The 16,817-nt window shown below is 36.2% G+C and overlaps 1 protein-coding gene across 1 annotated transcript; it reads left to right on the top strand.

The window, feature by feature from the left end:
- The first annotated feature begins 8,833 nt into the window (after positions 1-8,833).
- LOC132729127 (uncharacterized protein K02A2.6-like) lies at positions 8,834-10,453 on the top strand. Its single transcript, XM_060714867.1, has one exon. The coding sequence runs from the start codon at positions 8,834-8,836 to the stop codon at positions 10,451-10,453; it is 1,620 nt and encodes a 539-aa protein (XP_060570850.1).
- Positions 10,454-16,817: the final 6,364 nt, after the last annotated feature.

Below are 16,817 nucleotides of genomic sequence, written 5' to 3'. Positions count from 1 at the left end.
GAACAAAGTTTATGGCCAGAACACGAAATATCCCTGTAACAGGCTATGTAAATATTTTGGCTCTCCAAAACGTGAACCTTTGACCTTGGAGGGCAAGGTGAACTGTTGTTTGCGCGTGAACACTCTTCTCATTTTGTGAGCAATTGTGGGCAAGTTTTACCCAAAAAATGCCCTTTATAGATAGGAAAAGTTATAGGACCCAGCACGAGATATACTCTCAAAAAGACATGTTTGACTTTGGGAATGAGCTCAAGTGCGCCTTGACCCTGGAGGTAGGGGTCTGGTTTGTTGCACATGCCTCATGACTTATTATAACCAAGCATTTGTCCCAATTTATTAAAATTTCCCTTCCCAAAAAAAACCCTTGAAGTTAAATAAAGATTTGTTCATACAAAATTTCAAAAAGGGGGCCCATGTGTATTGGGCCCCGGGGAGGGGGGGGGGCCCAATTTTAAACCCCCGGGGCCCTTTTTTTTGAACAAACTTGTTTTGACACCCATTAGAAAAATGTTCATGATTTTAAAATTTTAAAAACAAAAACACATATAAAAAGGGGGTAGGGGAATAAGTTTTAAGTTAATACTGAATTTATTGCACGAGTTAAAAAAAATCATTTTTTGCAGCGTCGGGCAAAGCATAAATTATTTTTTTCAACGAGTGAAAAAAATTTCCCAAGTTTTTGAATTACACAAATTTTTTAATATTTTTTTTATAAATCCCAAAAAATAAAGATCTTTTAAATTGTGAAATGAGGTCATTTTTTATTGATCGCTGTGGCCTATAGTTTAACGCAAAACATTTAGGGCGTCTTTACACAATTTGTTTGTAAAAAAGGTCTAATGAACGTCACGTAAAATAATCAGGCCCGTGCAATAACCATATTTTACGGAGTGCAAAATGGTACGGGTGTGTGATAAAGTGTAAAAAAAGACCTTCTGCACCACCACCCAAACCCCTGCATGGTCTTTTTATCCAAGGGCTTAAATTTTTGGGAACCCAAACTTGGTAGACACCATAAGAAGATGTTTCCGTGCTAAATATTAGGGCTCTAGCTCATTGGGTTTTTTTAAAGAAGTTTTTTTAAGTTTTTACTATAACAACATCATAGTTAAAAACAATGGAAAACCCCGGGGGTGCGGGCCAGTTTTGACCCCAGGGCTTTTTTTTTTAACAAAAAAACTTTTTACACACCTTACCAGAAGATGTTTCATGCTTAATATCTAAAATTTTTTCAAAGAAGGTTTTTAAGTTTTTCGCATACACATATAAAAAACAAAATCAATGGTACCCCCGGGGCGGGGAGCAATTTTCTATAGAAAATAGCCTACGGAGGCTTTTTAATTTATTGAACACAAACTTTGGGTAGAATTTCCAGAAGAATGTTTCATGCTTAATATCTAACTGTAGCTATTTTGGTTCTTTAAAAAAGATTTTTAAGTTTTATAGCCTTAACCTATGGTCATCGCTAGGGAAAATTCCATGGCCGGCTGGGGCTTTGGCCAATTTTTTGACCCCCCTAGGTTCTTTTTATTGTTGTTGAAACAAACTTTGGTATAGAAAACTCACTAGAAAGATGTTTCATAGCCAAATGTCTAAGCTCAAGCTCTTTGGGTTTTCTTTAAAAAAAGATACTTTGTTAAGCTTACCTCTTGTGAGGTCTTGATAAGAAGTACCTTTAAGTCATTTTCTTTTGGTTGCCAGGAAACCAGCTTTCTGCATGAAATTAAAATTTTTATGAACAAAATTTAAAGGGACCCCCAAAGGAACATTTCCCATAAAATTTGGGTGAAATTGGCTTAGTGGTTTACGAGGAGGGTTTTTTTAAAGTAAAAGTTTACGGGGCCCGGGCGCCGGACGAAAATTATTAAAAAAACTTTACCCTGTAACTTTTTTGACAGGTAGCTAAAAATTTGGGAAATATCTTATTTTCCTGGTGAAAAACTGGGGGCTCATTTAAAATTCCCATTTCAAAATTTTGATATTTTTTAAAAAATTTTGGAAAAAATTATCCCCTAGTTCTTGGTGAAAGACTGGTGATAAATTTTCTCCCCAATGTTATTTTTTTTTCTAATAAAATTAAGTTTATGGAAATATATACGAGGCTTTCGGGCATTTCCCCTCTAAAAATCCCTTATCCCAAATTTCAAAAGGGGAGGCAGGGCTCCCGGTATTCCCAATTTTTTTAAGTTTTATAAAACCAAATTTTTCTATTTTTTAATGTTTCCCATCAAGACACATTACCCTGTATCTTTCCTTATCACTCCCGCTTTTCTGGTTTTATCATATAAGGGGGCCTCTGTTTTCCCGAAATATAAAGTTTAGAAAAAATTAATTTTTCAAAATTATATTAAAAAAATTTCCCCTATTTTTTAAAAAAAAATTTTGGGGGGGGGGAAATTTTTTGCACAATTTCCTTCCAGCTTTATTGGGTTTAAGGAAGACCTTGGGGCACCTATTGTTGATTTAGGGAATGGGTTTCCATCAATTTCCCTAAAAGACTTTTCCATGAAAAAAATTGTAAACCCTTGCTGAGCTTCCCAACTTACAGCAGTGAAAGGAGTTTCAAGAAAAAAAACAATCATCCAAAGGAACACCCCGGGATATTTTATCTAATTGGCTAAGCAGCATTTTTTTCAAAATTATCCAAAGTCATTAAAATGTGAGTGATTTGATAACTATAGACGCTAAGTGATGATGAGCATGATATATAGATGTCAGTTTTGGAGTGCTAACACTGCTTACTGTGAATATTCAATATTTTAATGTGAATTGTCCAAGGTGGAAAAGAAAAGGGAAAGATGAATTCCTAAATATACATGTACATGTCACAAATTGTTCTTGCTATTAATTTGTTCATCCTAATTCTCCTTGTATAAGATATTTAAATACACTGTAATTCTTTTTTTATAAATTTTTGGGGTTTTGTGACAATAGTTCTATCCAGTGAAGAAGCTCCTGACTTAAAATAAGAACTGTCCTGTGTCAGCCTTTTAAACAAGTCAAGAAAAAAAGCTATTAGAAAATAATAATTAAGAAATATCATTAAATAATCATGTACCTCTTCCTTAAATGCCCATGCTATTGAAAAAAATATATTTTCCATTTATTCACTTTCAAGGTTAGTCAGATTGACAGTCTCACATTTTAGCCTTTATCTCTCGTGATTTCATTGTCATTGACCCTAAAGCATCCTTAAAATCGAATATCCTGCTGTTCACATTCATAAATCTGACATGTAAAGGCCCCCGAACTTCTGAAAAATAAAAATATAATTATTATTAGATATACATATTTATCCCAATTATGTTAGTTGATATCAAATCAATAATTTAAGCAGCTAATGTTCAAAATTAGCAGTAGTCCGAGAGCAATGACTACTAAATTTCTCCTCGGGCTACCAACTTTTCACAGTAAAGCAAGCCTGACAGGCTACTGTATTTTCAGAGGCAATATAAACAACTGTTTTTGAACAAATGAATCGTGCTAGTGAAATGTCTTTTGGGCAAGTAAATATTCCAATCTAATAGTCCGACCAGCCAAGTCGATTCAAATCCTAATTTCTTTTACACTGTTTAAGAGACAATTTGTTCAAAATTGTCCAGCATAAAGATTTTATTATAGTAAACTATGTATATGTTAGTGTTCATCCGTTGCTGTTTCTACAGAAATAAGAAACTTCGACGGGAGCGAAAGCGACAGGAGAATGTTTTCTTATTTCTGTAGAACAGCACGGTATGAATACTAACATAGTTAGCGTCAAACTTAATTTGGCCTCATTATCATTCACTTTATTACGTCACTATGCAGTTTTTTGAAGTACCATGAAAAGTAGAAGTTGGACTATGGAGGGTAATTCGATATAGTATCGACTTTTTGTACTTCTATGAAAATTAACGCACACAAATTTTTAAGAGATACAGCGTTTTCATTGGATGACACATTAAGTTGGACACTAAAGTAATTATAGTGTAATATACAGTATGTATTAAATGTCCTTTACTATCTACTATACTCTCCTTAAATTTCAAGAAAACAACTATCTTTAAAAATCCATTGTCTCAGAAGTTGCAAAACCAAGTAAATGAAATTGTTTTTGGGTTGTATTATTCTGTACAACTTCTGATCACAAAAGCTTCAAAGACATTTATGAGTGAGTCAGGTCCTATCCTGAAAGATTGTTGTTCAAGTTTGAAGACAAAATCCATTCAAAAAACAACAAAGTTATAGCTACTAATAGCAAAATCAAGAAAATTTAGACATTTACCTTGAATGTTAATATGGTGGTCAAGTTAATTTAGTTTAGTCTGGTCTATTTGAAGGGTTGTTGTGGCCATGTATGAAGACAATACACCAAGATCTGAAAACGTTATGAACAAGGTTAAAGTTTGTTTACAGCAATAGGTAAGCCGTCATGACAAACAATATATTTTGGCCCTAATGCAAACTGAAAATTCTAGCCTATAAACACTGTTGAGACTAAGCATTTTTTCAATAATAAATAAATGCAATGATTAAGTCGGTAACTTGCAAGTCTTCTAATATTTTTACAAAGAATGAACATATGTATTTCTTCCTAATAATTCTAAAATGATGTTCAGTCATTTATATTATAACAAGATATCGGAAAGATTATAGATATATCAGAAATGAATTGGCCCGTGGACTTTAGTGTCAATCATAGAGCTATTATGCAAAAAGTAATGGTAAGCAAACATCCAGCATGAAATTTTCAAGTAGCCAGAAGTTAAATAAAAAAATGATTAAAAATACTTTGTCATGATTCAACTACTGCTGAAAATTGACCCACATGTTTGATTACAAATTTATTACATCTATATTGCCCATAGAAATAATAAATTAATTTTCAGTCTCTTTCTCTTTGCGCTTTCACACAGATTTGAATTATTCAAGTCCATGATTTTCAAGAAGGAACAAATCTTCTGATCATCAAACACTAAAAATTACTATACCAACTGCAAATTGCAGTCTGTGCGAAAAATGCTGTCGGTCCTCAGACCTCGCCAAATAAAAATTTTTTTCAGGAGGGCCGAGATAAATTTTGATACAGTGATCTCGAATATCAATTGTAACAACAGTTAAATATATTATTAAACTTATTTCTTTGTTAATAGATAGTCTATATACAATAGATATGAAAAAGCAACTCCTACACAAAAGTCAACACTGTAAATTCGAATCAGGGTCAGCTCGGCCCTAAAACGTACTTGGCCCTCGAGTCAGCTTGGCCCTATTCCAACTCAGCACGGGTCAACTCGGCCCATAATTATATATTACTGGTAATGATTACTTTTCTTACTTTTGATATGTTTTCATCATAACTTTCATGGTTTAACATTTCCACACTACTGTAACAGACATCTACTCAAGAACAAATTGAAAAGTTTTATTGATGAACTTAGTACGAATTTGTATGTGAATTTGTAGAGAAAGAAAGAATTTACAATTTAAACGCATGTTTTGCTACTCCAGATTTTTTGTAAAAAATATCATTAAAAAAGCATTTGTTATATTAAAGAACAAACAGTATGAAATCTGATCATCTTGATCATTGTGTAATACAGTTAAATAAAGATACTTACAAATAGATAGAACTCTTATTTATGATCAAGATACAGTGACGCAAGAACAATGCCTGCAGAACAGTGTCCATTTCTCGACTGTGACTACAGCACCGCTGACCTAGATGCAGCGATTGTTGCGGCACTCATCACAGCTCACAGTGCTGTACACACAAATGCACCTGTTTTGACTGCAAAAGTGGAGAAAGTGAAGCGACCTACCGTGACCGCCGCTGGAACCAGCGAGGACTAAGCCTACTTTCTATCACGTTGGACAGACTATGTGGGCGCAACCAAACTGAAGGGCAAGGAAAAAGTCATTCAGTTGATTGAGTGTTGTGACGAACCCCTACGCAGAGACCTGACTCGAACAACAGGTTGGCAAATTAACTGAAAAGGCAGTAGACGATGTATTAGCCGCCATTCGAAAACTTGCTGTTCGTGAAGAGAACACGATGGTTGCTCGTGTGACATTACATAACATGAGACAAGACCGTGATGAGTCAGTCAGAAACTTTGGTGCACGTCTCAGAGGACAAGCTGACATTTGCAAATTCGTGATTGACTGCCCTGACTGTAATGCCAAAATCAACTACACAGATGCCATCATGCGCGACGTCCTCACACGAGGTGTTGTTGACCCTGATATTCAGTTAGACCCTACTTGGGGACAAAAATCAAAATATGACTTTGGAGGAAGTATTTCAATTCGTTGAAGCGAAAGAAGGAAGCAGGGAAACGTTCAGCTTCAAGGCTTTTGGATTCTCATTCGGTTGAGGCAGCCAGCTCCTACAAAAGGTCCAAGCAAGCCCTCGCAAGGACAATCAAGACCTGTGTTCTTATTGTGGGAACGTGGTCATGCAAGAAAAGTGTGGCACAACTGCGTAAGACTCAGTGTCCTGCATATGGCCACAAGTGTGAACTTTGTCATCGAGATCACCATTTCGAGAATATCTGCCGCAGCAAGGACAACCCAAAACGCCAAGTACAGTCTAGCCAAACACAACTTTGACAAAGAAAAAGTGGCTGTGTTTAACACCTTGTGTACACTGAATTCCCTTCAACCACAGCATGACAATCTAAACACTATTCAAACCGGAAACCGGCAAAGTATTTCACTAGATCATCACATCTATGACAGCATGACAGACACGTGGTTTCGCAGAAACTCAAAGCCTCAGCCATTTGTGAACATTACTGTGCGAGCTGTTCCAGAAGATTACTCAGCCTTTGGAGTCGACCTGCCAACACCGTCAGCGCCCACCATTGTTCCTGCTATGGCTGACACCGGTTGTCAGAGCTGCCTTGCCGGTCTTAAAGTTATTCATCGCATAGGACTATCTAAATCTGACCTTATCCCTGTGACAATGCGCATGCACACAGCTAACAATGACGGTATCAAGATTCTTGGAGCCTCTTTACTACGGTTCTCAAGCAAAGACAGTAGTGGTAGAGTGGTGGAAACGAGGCAGATGACATATGTTACAGACTCTTCAGACAAGCTGTTTCTGAGCAGAGAGGCATGTGTACAGCTAGGTATCATCAGCAATAGGTTTCCTGAGATACAGCCCTTACAAACCGGTACCGCAGCTGTCCATGGAGAGAACACTGCGCCATGCGGATGTCCTGAGCGCCAATCTCCACCTCCACCGCCAAGTGTTCTGCCATTTTCACCTACAGAAGAAAACCGCTCAAAACTACAGGAGTATCTTCTTGATTACTACAGGTCCAGCACATTCAACACATGTAAACACCAGCCTCTGCCTCTAATGGATGTCCCACCTATGAAGCTTATGGTAGATCCAAACGCTGAACCAGTGGCCTATCACACACCAGTACCCGTTCCAATACACTGGCGAGCTGCAGTAAAAGAAGGCCTTGATCAAGATGTACGGTTGGGCGTGCTGGAACCAGTCCCCATTGGAGAACCTGTCACATGGTGCCATCGGATGGTCATATGCGCTAAGAAAAATGGACAGCTCAGACGAACAGTTGACTTCCAAGCTCTCAATGCACATGCCACACGTGAGACACATCACACACCTTCCCCATTCCTCCAAGCGCGATCGGTTCCAAATGGGAAGAAAAAGACAGTGTTTGATGCCTGGAATGGCTATCATAGTGTCCCACTATATGAAGAACACCGACATCTTACAACATTCATCACGCCATGGGGAAGATACCGATACAAAACCGCCCCACAAGGCTACATTGCCTCAGGTGATGGTTACACAAGACGCTATGATGAGGTAGTTACAGACATTCCAAACAAAACCAAGTGTATTGATGACGCCTTACTCTGGGCAAATGACCTAGAAGAAAGTTTCTTCCAGGCAGTGCGTTGGCTTGACGTCTGTGGAAGGAACGGTTTAACACTAAACCCAGAAAAGTTTGTCTTTGGAGCAGATGAGGTCGAGTTTGCCGGCTTCGAAATCACTCATGATGAAGTCAGACCCTGTCAGAGATACCTGCAAGTCATCATGGACTTTCCCACACCAAAAGACATCACAGACGTGCGTTCATGGTTTGGCCTTGTAAATCAGGTGTCATATGTTTTCAGTATGGCAGAGCGCATGTTACCATTTCGGGATCTCTTGAAGCAAGGCACTGTTTTCCAGTGGAATGAACATCTTCAGACATTATTTGAGGAGTCAAAAGCACAGATTGTAAAAGAAATAGAAGAAGGTGTTCGCATCTTTGACCCTGATAGACCCACATGTTTGACAACTGACTGGTCTAAATCAGGTATCGGGTTCTGGCTCCTTCAGAAACACTCTAAATGTGATAAGACAGAACCTTTTTGTTGTCCATCTGGATGGAAGATCACACTTGTTGGCAGTAGATTCACTCATTCAGCAGAATCTCGCTATGCACCTATCGAGGGTGAGGCACTAGCAGTTGCAGACTCCCTGGACAAGGCCAGATACTTTGTATTAGGATGCAAGGACTTAACCATTGCGGTTGACCATAAACCACTTCTTAAGATCTTCAGTGACCGATCTCTTGAGGACATTTCCAACAATCGTCTGAGAAACTTAAAGGAGAAAACACTAAGATACAAATTTCGTATGGTCCACATCCCTGGCGTCAAACATCGTGCTACAGACTGCCTTTAACGCCATCCTATTAGTGATGCAGAAAAACTTATCTTACCTGATGATGTTGCGCAAGTGACCAATCACAGAACTCCAGAGAGCCTCCATCTGGAAAATTCAAATACTCAATACATTCAAAGAAGTGGCAGAGACGGAAACATGATTTCAACTGCTGTTGCATCATCGAACACCATTGGCCTGAAGTCGGTGACCTGGGATAGAGTTCGTTTAGCTACAGCCAGTGACCAGGATATGCTTCTACTGAGTGAGATCATAGAAGGTGGAATGCCACAGCACCGTCATGAAGTACCAGAATCTCTACGACAGTATTTCCAGTACCGTGAAGGCTTGTCAACCACTGATGGGGTTATTCTGTACAAGGACCGTGTAGTTATCCCGCAATCACTCAGGAAGGAAGTTCTAGATGCCTTACATTCAGCTCACCAAGGTGTTACATCCATGATAGCTCGAGCTGAGACATCTGTGTTTTGGCCAGGAATCACGCCTGACATAAACATTCTTCGTGCAGGATGCCAACAATGCAACCGCAATGCACCGTCCAACCCGAGTGCTCCACCAGTTCCACCAATGAGCCCTGAGTATCCTTTCCAGTGCATCTGTGCTGATTACTTTACTTACAAAGGTAACCATTACCTGGTGGTTGTGGACCGCTACTCAAACTGGCCCATCGTAGAGCAGTCAGCCGTTGGAGCTCAAGGACTGTTAACTTGCCTCAGACGCATCTTTGTTACATACGGGATACCTGATGAACTTGCATCTGACGGGGGACCAGAATTCACAGCTACAGCTTCAAGGCAGTTCTTAAGTGACTGGGGTGTGCATCATAGATTATCCTCAGTAGCCTTCCCTCACAGCAACTGCAGAGCAGAGATTGGAGTCAAGACAGTCAAACGCCTTCTAATGGACAATACTAGCTCTTCTGGCGACATTGATACAGACTCTTTCCAGCGAGCCATGCTACAATATAGAAATACACCAGACAGAGACACGAAGCTCTCCCCAGCTGTATGCATATTTGGTCGACCAATCAGAGATTTCATCCCAATTCCACCTGGGAAATACAAGCCTCACTTAACATGGCAAAACACATCCCTTGCCCGTGAAGAGGCATTGCGCAACAGACATATGCAATGTGCAGAAAGACTGTCGGAACATACACAAAGACTACCTCCTCTTTCTGTTGGAGACCACGTTCGGATGCAGAACCAAATTGGCTCATTCCCTCGCAAGTGGGATAAGACAGGAGTAGTAATTGAGGTGCGCCAGTTTGACCAGTACGTTGTGCGCATTGATGGTTCTAGACGTGTCACTCTGAGGAACAGGAAATTTCTTCGCAAATATGTTCCAGTTCAGTTGCCGCCAAAGCGGCTTAGCATAGACACTGACACTACGCTACATCGACCATCGTTTTCTGTTTCCCCTACTGTTACTACGGACACAACAGTGAAGCCTGGATTAACAACTCCAACGAAAACGGTCACAGTGCCAGAACAATCATCCGGGCCTGCATGCCCGCCTGCCATGGAAGCCTCACACGAGACACCTACTTGCACCCAGGTACAAAGCCCATGTCGTCAGCTCACATACTCTGAACCAAGAACTCAAGATGCCATCTCACTGCCAGATGTTGCCACAGGCCCACCTTGTGCTAAAGCAACCGTTGTTCCATCGCCAACAGTTGAGTCTACTTCCACACCGCCACGACGTTCCAGCCGCATAAGACATGCCACAGAATGGCAAAAAAGACTTTGTTTGTGAATAAATGCACACACCATGAACTCTACTATCAGTGTATAAAGTGAATAAATGAAGACTTTCAACAGTCAATATTCTATAAGAAAATGATAAATCATTGGTTATTAATATTATCATGTGTTTCTTTACTTTTAAGTTAAATATCAGTCTTTTTCATTCAGTTCATTATGTTCATAAACTAAATAGATACTGCCTCCTAAAAGACTTGGGGGGAGATATAGGATTATTGTCATAGTTTATCAGTTTATTATAGTTTCTGTTCTTATCATTTTCAGATCTTGATCATTGTGTAATACAGTTGAATAAAGATACTTACAAATAGATAGAACTCTTATTTAAAAGATAATATTTCAAACAATATGTTATTAACTAAACAATCTATGTCCTAATATATGGTTTTAATAGAGGGCCGAGTTGACTTGTCCCGAGTTGGTGTAGAGCCGAGTTTACCTGTAAATTCAATTATGTAAACAATCCTTGACCTAATTTCGTTTGTCTAACAAATTAACATCTGCAAACACAAAACGATTTTGAACAAAGAAATAAAAGCATTTCCACAAACCTTTGCGATGTTATTCATCAGCAAATCTATGTCTTGAAATCTGAAAAACACGAACGTTATTCTGTCGATGGTCGGAACAATGGCATACGGTGTGCCCTACTTATTAGTCTAAACCAAGTTTTACCAAATTGCATCCGTTAATTCCAGAATACTTTTGAAAGACTTGTATTGAAATATTGTTTTTTATCATTTACATAATATTCTTGTTTCAAACGCTTTGATTCTATGATAATTTGCGAACCATTTTTTTGCGAAAATAGTATGCCTTTTTAAGGCCACATATTGTATTCATTGTTTCCTCTTGAGTTATCGACGTAAAAAAATCAGCGGTGGCATAAAATGCTATTCAATAAATTGCTAAATATATACAAAAAATCGGTTGATATGTGAACTTTTCAGCATCTCTGCTACAAAATTACACCTTATTTATATTCAATTTATTGTACATAGGTACATGGACACAAATTTTTCTTTGGCCTAATGCGTAATAATACTGATGTGTTTTTTCGTACACGTTTAAGATTATGTTCCATTGATGTAAGCTAACATTGAATATCATCATTTCAAGTTTTTTTTAACATCATCTTTTTCTTCAAGTCATCCACGTTTGAAAGTATACATATAGTTCTGCTGCACTACTTTCTTGGTCGCATTAACTACTAGTTTTCTATTGAGCTTAAAGAGAATTCAATTAGGTGTTGTTCGTTCTTTTCAATATTTGCAGACCGTTACTATAGAAAGGACATTTTTTTTTTAAAAATTTCCTTCCAAAAATGACACTTTTGCATAAAAGCAGATAATCCATACATCAATTTTCGCAAAGTTATGTCACTTTTGACCTAACGTGATTCTTCTTACTAGGTTTTTTTTAAAAAAAAATTGTCAAAATTAATCACTACAATTTTGGAATAATTTATCAATTTTTAAATTGGAATGCATTTATCTGCTCCTGTGCGCAGACATCTGAATGGTCATAACTGAGAAATAACATGTCACCTTACAAACTCGCTTACATGTTTAATTTTGGTTTAAAATTGACGTGTTTTTTTAATTGTCATAATCGTTTTATATATGTTTTGTTTTGATAATAGATTTAGATATTTATTCATTTTAACAATCTTTCAACACCGGTAACTTGGAATTTTGCATTTATTACGGCAAGACTTCTTTTCAGTCGTGATATTTTATAACAATGATCTATGAAATCTTCTCATATAGATACTTTCGGAAACTAAATATTAAAATGAAAACCCAATTTAATTCTAATGACAGTGCTTTTCCCTTTATGGAAATTGCTAAAAACAAATGATGTAATTATGATATCAAAATTAAACGAGTGTATATCTTAAGGGGATAAACCTTGTTATTATAATATTGCGGATTGTTAGGAAGCTGTTTCTTTTGTCTGTGATATATCGTATTAAATTATTTTGTTTTAAATGTTTTTATTCATATAAATATTTTAAGCTTGTAGACAGGTCGGGATTCGGGTCTACTTGCCGTACACATGTCGCCAAATTCTGGAAAACCGGAGATAACCCTCGAAAATTCCACTGAAAAATACTGGCTCTTTCCTCTAAAATCTGTCCGATACTTTAGAAATCTAGAGATATATTAAAGAAACTAGTCTTTCAATATGTCATCAACAAATTAAAACAATCATTACAAACTTGTTATGTACGAGCAATCTTCATTGATCTATTGAGAAGTAAGGTGTGTCGCTATTAATTACGGAATTCCATAAACGACAGCCTACTGCTCACTGCCTACTGCACACTGGACAGCCTGCTGCTCACTTCCTACTGCTTACTGCTTATTGGCAGTCTAAGTCTATGTATGGATCAAATAGAAGTATATATGTACACACATGTGCGTCTGCCATATTGTTGACAAAATCTGCTTGGAAAACAATGGTAAGTAAATTAAAAAGGATCATTTTATAATTAAGCCTAATAATTTGTAATTTCGAATTCATTGCAATGACTTATGTACGTCCCACCATTGCACACTGCATTGATTATGTTATGAAATGGTTCCACGTGTCTCTTGCACATGTGATTGATAAATTGTCAAATAAAGGACTCATTTTAGGGTAAATCAACTTAATAATATTTTATTCACAAACAATCTTTGTTCAACAATCAACAAGGACGTACTTGAGCCGACTATTCGTCGGTTGAGAGTCGGAGATCTGGACCATTATGTCAACACTCCCTTATTTTATTTAGAATTTCATAGTTTATTAAACTTTAATACGTTTCTAGAAGAATATATGTAATATACTGGTGAAATCACGGATGAAATTTAGGCAAAACATTCTCTCATAATTAAAAATGTGTGAGTTCATTTACGAGGTCATTTTGGTTCCGTTTTCATTGGCTGTTAGTTATATAGCTTATATTAAAATGTGTCATTCCTAATTAGATGTTATGTAATGCATTTTGTTAAGTTGATTGCACTCTTTAGTTTATGTTGCAAAGATATGTGCCTTGAAGGTTAATTGTATCATAGTTTGGGGACCTTTCTGTTGAAAAAATGTTAGAGTAAAATCGTATACATATACATGCACAGTGCGGTAACTGGAGTGCAGGTATCAGTTACCCGCACTCCAGATCATAACCGTTGATTGGCTCATTTTTGCTGGGGCTTACATATTGTGATGGCAGAGAAAGGGAAAGCGGCAGAAATATCATATTCAGATGCTCGATCATTGGTTACTTTTCCCCGGGGTTTAAAATTGTGACAACAGGGAACGTGTTTTTATGTTTGACTATGATACAAAAGAGAAAGAACACCAAAACAATCAATTTTATTCCAGTACAAGGATGATAAATCTGACAGAAACATTTCAATGGAGAAACAGCCTATACTTTCATTTACTTCACAGACAAGTAACAGAACCAGTACACCTGTATGAAAATATTGAAATTACAATGGAAGAGGAAAAAGACTACATAAATTTATTGGATCTTAAAGGCGAGTTTAACTCGGCTTCCTTCTGAAAGCATAAACAAAGAAAAACTTGGCTGTTTCAAATTGTTTCAAAAACGTTCAATATTTCAATGACATAAAGAGTGCAAACATGAATAGATAAATTACAGTTCCGACCAGCTTATTTTACTTTTATGAAAAGCCATCGTTATTCTCTTGTTTAAATTCAATTGTGCTATTGAAAAACTATGAGAAATAAAAGATTCTTTTTTTTTTGACGTGTTTGTTTAAAATTCATCTTTTATATAATTTTTATAATTATCGTGTTAACAAACACACTTAAAAGTGAACTTTTAGGTTGGTTATTTTTTCTATTTCTTTTTGCAATTACCGCAACAAATCTGCCTTGGTATTTCAGAATCATCCAATGAAAGTCATTGCTATTTCTATCAGTGTTTTAAAGGTTTGACAACTAAGGTAAGCAGTTGTAAGACATCGTGATAGTGTAGAGCTTCTATGGTATAATATGAAGCATGGTTAAGTTACCATTCTTACAACGTGTATATCACTTTATATTGCAGAGTATATTTACATTAATATAATATCATAACAATTATATAATTCATAACACAACTTTTAATTATAATTCTGCTATATATTAATTGCTTTCCCCGAAACTTTACAAATATTTTATATAGATTTTTGATTTTTTTACAGGACGTGTCATTAATTTTTTATTTAAACATAACAGCGTATACAAGAAAATATTAGCTTCCTGGTCTTAACATACTTTTTATGTGGTGTTATTATCAATAAGTGTATTTTATTTTCGTTTTAATTTAAAATAAAAAAGTTCTTTAAAAATAAAATATCATACTTTTCTTGTGAATTTGTTTATGTTTTGCCCCCTCCCCGGATAACAAAATTATGACAAAATGAATTGAAAATGGTTATATATATGTTAACCATAAAGCAAAGTTTGTTTGTTGAATGTTGTAACATGACCAATTTGGAAAAAAATCAAACATTGTCCACATTTAACAGTGTTTGTCCATCAATTTTTAATGGCATGCTGGAATCGTGAAAATTATGCATTAGGAAAATCAGATTTACGTTATTAGTTATTAGTTCCATAAGAAATACACTTAAAGCTCCATATCTGGCAAGTTATCTGAATATTTTCTTCAAAACAGCTTTACAAGTTAACCTAAACACTCTTTTCTTAAGACAAAGAAATAAAATTACGGACGTCCAGCAATATATTGATTAGTCTGTTTTCTATCCTGTGGTTTTAATGCCTTTATCATAAGTTATAAAAATCAGAATGTTACAGAGGCAATACTGCAAAAACTAAGAAATTACATGCGGAAGGCATTACATTGACTCAAGTTTAGGATGCAGCAGGTCATCATATCGTTAAATAAATACTAACATCACTTTGTATTAATAATGCCAAAGTAACTCAAAGAGCTTTCAATGATTTTATTATGCATCGACTTTCCAATTATAACACAATAATTGACATGTTAGTCATCATGCTTCGATCTGTCGAGTAAGTTTTTAAAATCTACTAAAGTAACATTTTCTTCAGTCAAATCTAAGGCTTTGTAGAATTAAGGTATACATGTACGGTCTACAATCACCAGAACAAGTATGAACTTTTTTAGACAGAACTAAACGGTTTCATGAATGATTTGGACCATGAAGTGTTTATACTCTCCCAGTACATTTATAATCTCACAACCTTCACCTTTCTGACATTCTGAGACCCAAACAAATTCAGCGCCTTCTGTGCTTTGATATATATGATTGTTTCTGAAAATCTATATATCTATGTTTTGAGCACCATTCATTATCTAGATTATTTTTTAACAAAACATAGCATTATTTTCAAAATACGAACATAAAACTGACCGTTGTGAGGACATTACAAGGCCTCCGTTTAAAAATACCATTAAGCTCTATAATTATATGGTAGGGTCAATATCATTCAATGAACAAATATTATAATATACATGTTATATGTTAGATGTAACTAAGCTTGAACAGGGATATACATGTATAAATAATTAAGCAAGCAGTTATATTTGTTACCTCAAAATTACCGAACAAGATTTCATGACAGAAAAACTTGTAATATTTGGTTTTGATAACATTTTTATAAAGTTTACAGGTCTATGATTGGGAAAAGTTCCAGATGCCTGCAAAGATATACACTTATTTTTCTGCTTAGTAAAACGAGAATTATACATGTACATGTATAAATGTAACAAGTTCCAAGGTTTCAATCAAAGTCTTCATAAATGATACAGAGTAATTCCTTGACTAATACTGTTTCAAACGGCCTCATTGTAACATATAAACACATTTGAAGAAAGACATAAAAAACCAACATTTACTTTCAGGCAATTAATTGGGTATTAGACAGGTTTAACAGTTGGCATTTATCAATAAACAGTAAGCATTAAACAGTAAACAGTCGCTGTAAGCATTAAGCAGTTGAAAGTAAGCAGTTGACAGTAGGCAGTTGACAGTAAGCAGTTGACAGTAGGCAGTTGACAGTAAACAGTAGGCTGTCGTTTATGGAATTCCGTAATTAATAGTTAGAAATAGAAAATTCAAATTTTCTCATTCCGCAGTGCAACCAGGAGTCGAACAGAGCATGGTCAGTTTATAACTTCCGCATACCTTGTCCCATTTTGCGATGCACCCAGCTAAGTAAGTTATTTTCGTGGTAGTGCAACAGTAGTTTCGTAGTTCAAGAACCGATTCTGTTTCTTATGAGTGTATAATGATATATGTTTACACAATTTTTGTTTGTATTTTGTAAAAGAACAACTCCAAAATACATGTAACTCGTATAAAGAAATATGA

This window comes from Ruditapes philippinarum, unplaced genomic scaffold (assembly GCF_026571515.1).
Source record: "Ruditapes philippinarum isolate M1 unplaced genomic scaffold, ASM2657151v2 ctg12144_1_1_1_1, whole genome shotgun sequence".
NCBI lineage: Eukaryota > Metazoa > Mollusca > Bivalvia > Venerida > Veneridae > Ruditapes > Ruditapes philippinarum.
The sequence above is the reverse complement of the archived record's forward strand: the minus strand, read 5'-3'. Positions and strand labels throughout refer to the sequence as shown.